At 44.3% G+C, this 4901-nt stretch overlaps 2 protein-coding genes across 2 annotated transcripts; one reads left to right on the top strand and one right to left on the bottom strand.

The window, feature by feature from the left end:
• The first annotated feature begins 1753 nt into the window (after window positions 1-1753).
• On the top strand, window positions 1754-3274 carry LOC104214782 (uncharacterized). The gene is made up of 4 exons (XM_070152333.1): window positions 1754-1807; window positions 2525-2675; window positions 2784-2860; window positions 2942-3274. Exons 1-4 carry the CDS (start codon window positions 1754-1756, stop codon window positions 3272-3274), a joined length of 615 nt encoding a protein of 204 aa, XP_070008434.1.
• Window positions 2906-4320, bottom strand: LOC104214781 (NADH-ubiquinone oxidoreductase chain 1). Its single transcript, XM_009764497.2, has one exon. It carries the CDS (start codon window positions 4256-4258, stop codon window positions 3869-3871), a length of 390 nt encoding a protein of 129 aa, XP_009762799.2. The 5' UTR covers window positions 4259-4320; the 3' UTR covers window positions 2906-3868.
• Between the last annotated feature and the right edge of the window lie 581 nt (window positions 4321-4901).

The following is a 4901-nucleotide window of genomic DNA, read 5'->3' as shown; positions in this document are numbered from 1 at the left end:
CTTCTCCCTAAGTAGCATTCTTGTAAGTACAGAAGGAATTCTCCTGTCTCTGAAAAGATAAAGCTAAAAGCAATCTCTGGTATAGATATTGATATTGACCCGCCTCTACGGGAGGTGGGTGGGGATCAAGAGAAGCAAGGCCGGGCACATCATACTCTTCAGGGATTGTGTCATGTCAATTTTCATAGTGAATTTCTTGCGTATCCACCCTGAAAGCGAGAGCTCGAGGCGGTGGGAAAGGAGAATCAACAAGATAGGATGCTCTGTCCCAACTAACAAGAGTAGGAAGATTCCAGCTTTGAATCTTGTGCTTGACGGTGATCATTTCTGCCACGTCGTAACAGTCTTTAGTGCTTTCTGTTTCAATGGTTTGGAACCCTTCTTACTTTCTTTATTATATCGGGGAATTTTTGCTCTTGGTCCGCTAACTCCATAAAGGGCTGGTGGGTGGGGGTAGAGCCTCTAGCGCCAATGTCGATGAATCAAAGGTGTCTGTTTATGGTATGGAATAGGAAGAGCAAGAATGGAACCGCTATCGCTTGTCCTATCATCCGCGATGAGCTTCTTTCATTCGTCAGTATGGGGTAGGTAGAGTCCTTTGCTCGTATGCTTGGCATTACTATAGTCGCACCAGTCTTCCTTCCTTTTTAGTGCACATGAAACGGAAACCCTAATAGAGACTACCCACACGGTGATCAAAACTCTTCCTTCTCTGCTTCACTGTCAATTGATTGGCGCATGAACGAAGCTGTAACGGAGCATGTACGCGACGATCAAACACGGCTTTGCCAGCTGCCTGTGATAGGAAAAAGAAAACTTGATCAGATAGTTCGTGCGGGGCATTTCCCACCTCGCCTTTGATGGACATTCAAAAGGATCTGCTAGGCTGTCTTACATGTCCCAAAAAGCAAGCAAAGGGGCTCCTTTCCTTCCCCATGTGGAAGAAGTGTACACACAGGGGGCCTACAACCTCGACCTCGCATGCAGCTATATAACTCAGGCAGCAAAGGTTTGAGCAGGATGGCTATTAGTCTTCCTCGTCTCTTTCGGGTGGGCGGCAGGAATAGCTCTTCTAGCATCAACATGGATTGACCAGAGACTGGGAGTAGTCGTCATCTTTTTCCATAGTAGTCATCCCGCAAGAAAGGGAAAGACCACTTAGAGCAGTAGAACAGGAAAGAGAACGTCAAGCACAGCTTTCGTGTCACCAGAAATCCTTTTTCATTTATTGGGAGACTGAATGAAAAAGGCTTTGTCAAGCAGGCATGATTGTCACGTCAATTGACAATTGAGAAATACTATCTCTGGGGCCCTCACTTTAGGGCTATCTTTAACCGGGGCCTTAGAGTCCCCCAGGAAATTAAGCCAATGATCGACTATCCCTGCCCATTCTAACGGGCATTTTATTCCTTCAAGTCCCACAACTCTAAATGTGTCTATTCCTTCGACACCTTTCCATGGAAATAGGGGGAAAATGGCATATTCTGCATCAACCTAAGCCTGTTTATTCCGACTAAGTGATCCATTGGCGAAAAGAGGGCCTTCCTCCTTCTTGTGCAAAGCTCTGTCAAAGAAGCATTCTATTCCGAAAAGGCTTAGGGCTAGGTTAAACCTCCCTCAAAGCCATGAAGTCCTAAAGCTCTTATTCCAAGAACTGGTGATATTCCCTTAACTGCAGATTCAATAGCACCATTTATGAACCCCAACAGCAAGAGGAAAGAGAGCACCGTCTACTCAGACTGTCACACCGGCAATGAGAGCAGTAAGAGCATATAGTGGAACAGAACTAGCAGCAGATAGGCATTCAGTTAGCTTGAAAACTGACTCGTAGTTAGAAATCAGATGCTTCCTCAACAACTATCTTTAGAATGTCCTATCTCTCTCTTCAACGCTTTAAAACGAGCTAGAAGGCTTCTCTTAAAGCAGAAAAATAGGAGTTATAGTAGTTTCAGCTATTCGATTCGAATGAGTGCCCTCACTTCCTTTCCTTACTACGATATGCCCAAAAAAAAGAAAAAGAAAGTGCAACATATCAAAGAGCGATGACACAAATTATCAGTGACCTCCTACATAACATATGCGAGCCTTACGTGGACGATTTGGTAGTCTTTTCAAAAGAAAGAACCGACCACATCGAAAATTTACGCAAGGTCTTCGAAAGGTTAAGAAAACATCAATTGAAGATGAACCCGAAAAAATGTGCATTCGGGATCGGGCGGAGGCCTTAAATCAGTAGGGCAATAGCATAGCTATTATTGACCTGACCCCTATTACATTACTTAAGCCTACTCTTTCTTCAAGATACGAAACGAGCAGCCGAAAACGGCTGTCCCTATTGTATTTTAGATGGAGTCATCTACAGGGCTAAGAATCTTACCTTTACTTAGAGAGGGGTAGCGGTACCATGCTCTTCCGTGCTCGTAGGTTGACTCACCTATGCATCCCGACTAAGGTCTCACAAACGTGCACTTCCCTTATGCATCCAACCGCTTCACTAATGTGAATAGGTTATACAGAAGGGTAGGTTGGTTATATACTCTTATGCGCCTTCCTTCTTCGAACCTTTTGGTATGTATTGCCCCCTAACTATAGATCAGATCCACCAGACAAGAAACTCAATTCCGCACTGCTGCTGAGTCGTCGGACTTATCCACCAAGGGATTCGTGGAATTTCTGTGGATTGCGTTGGGGGAAATCTACCAAAGCTAGGCAGATAGATAGACTCCTTTCCCGCTGCTAAGGGAGAGCAAGAAAGAAAAAAAAAATGATTGTTTTTTAACCAGCGCCCTCTTTTGGGTATGCAGGTACTAAGAGTCCTCTCACTACCAACCAGCAGACATCATCTGGCTGGGTCTTGCCGGTATCAACAACGAGGAAGAAACAACCAAATGGAAACAGCAACTAACTATGGCTCTTGGCCCAGACAACGTCCTAGGCGTAGGGGAGATCGGAGCAACAGGGAACGCCTAGACGACGTTTTTCTTCCTGGGCTGCAGTAAGTAGATCGAGAGGTCGTTCCGCCCCTTGTCCCCGAATATGGGGAATATGTTCTCATAAAATCTTGCTCCAATCTGACCTAGCTGGCGAGCGATCCCAGTTCGCGACAGAGAACAAGACAGCAAGCGAGCGTACTTTTGTTCGCTTCTTCTCCACCAAGCACGGAAGTTTAAGGATAACTGTAGGTCGGTGGCTACCTAAGGAAACTCCGATTCGATCCGCCCCCCGGCTGGGAGGCATCTACCTCATCCCGATCACAAGGAGAGGTTCACTATGATGGGGGTACTTTTTTTCCCTTAAGGAAAAAATGAAATGCATAGGGGACCATCCTTTTGTTGCGGCATGCTCCTCAGATTTACGGATTCGCAGGGGGCCTCAGGCCCTACTTAGTTTCGCAAGCCTTTGTCATTGTCAGTCAACTAAGTAGGGCCTTTTCCTTTTTGTTTGAATAACCCATTCTCATTATCTTTAATAAGTAAAGTAGGCAAACCTATAGGTCCTTAGTAGCGTTGACAAAGAAGAAGGAGCCGTTTAAAAGAAAGCGAATCTTTCCATTTTTCTTATAATTATATAATAATATAAAATAGAAAGAAATTTCTTATTATTATATATAGGCCAGCTTGACAAGCAACCCTTCCTCTTGATCTGAGGTGCGAAGAGAAAGATTTCTTTTTTATGACTTCCACTTATCGATCCCGGCCCAGAAAAGTGACCGATCAGGGCAGGGCCCTATTGATAAATGAAAGAAAGGGTTTATGAGCCCTAGCCCTGTAAGCCCACACCTGTGTAGAGTAGATCGTTCAACACCTGCGGCACAAACCCATTTTGAACCTATTGGTCCTAGTATCATAGGCGACCGAACGGCCGCCCCCTAATTACTAGACCAACCTGCTATAATAATTCCATAAACACCTAGCGAAGATATGGCAAACAAATAAAGTAGCCCTATGTTCGGATCTGACAATACCATACCATAATCAAAAGGTACAACGGCCCGAGCGACCAGACTTAACATAAATGTAGCCACTGGAGCCATTCTAAAAAGGGAGAAATTAGCACTACTTGGTGAAATAGGTTCTTTTAGAATCAATTTCAAACCATCTGCTAGAGGTTGTAACAATCCAAACGATCCCACTACATCAGGACCCTTTCGACGTTGCACAAAAGCCATTACTTTACGTTCAGCTAGCACTAAAAAGGCTACTCCTAGTAGAAGTGGTAGAATTATTCCAAGTATTTCAGCTGGAACAGCTATGTACATTTTTTTTTTTCTATTCACTCATGATCTGGCCTGGTCGACCCAATCATGATATTGAAGGAGGGGACCTTTTCTCGAAAAATAAAATTCTTGAAACTACGAAAACCACAACACAAGCACCCGTTTTCCATTCATTCTATCTAAGAAAAACAATTTAGCATAGACCACGACCCCCCCCCCCCCATTTTTTCATTTCTTTATCTATATTTTGCCAGGTTAAAGAGACCCCGCTCTCCATGTTCTTGAGAAAGTTTTTCAACTTGCTGACTAGGGTTGGCAGCTAAATTCAGTCTTCGAGACCCCATAACATAAGAAAGTCATGGAGTGCATAAGCCCCTTTAGAGAAAGGGGAGACTTTCTTGTGGTAGTAATTGCGAATGAGCAAGTAAGGGGCGACAACTAAAGAGGTAGCGAGACTGACCACAATTTCAGGAATAGGTTGACTTTATTTCATTTTTGTTATGGAAAGTGAAAGTCGTTTCATTTAGTACGAGATCGCTTCACACCTCGCGATGCTTACACCTCTCATCTATCGAAGTTCTGTTCAAAAACCTCGTCTGAGAACTTGTATAGAAAAGGATTTCCCGCGGCGCAGCAGTTCTTCCATACCAACTTAGCTGCCCGGCGCTGCTATTGGCGTAACAAC

The sequence above is a fragment of the Nicotiana sylvestris genome, chromosome 7, assembly GCF_000393655.2.
Source record: "Nicotiana sylvestris chromosome 7, ASM39365v2, whole genome shotgun sequence".
In the NCBI taxonomy this organism is placed as follows: domain Eukaryota; kingdom Viridiplantae; phylum Streptophyta; class Magnoliopsida; order Solanales; family Solanaceae; genus Nicotiana; species Nicotiana sylvestris.
Note: the sequence above shows the minus strand (reverse complement) of the source record. Positions and strands in the feature narration are given on the sequence as shown.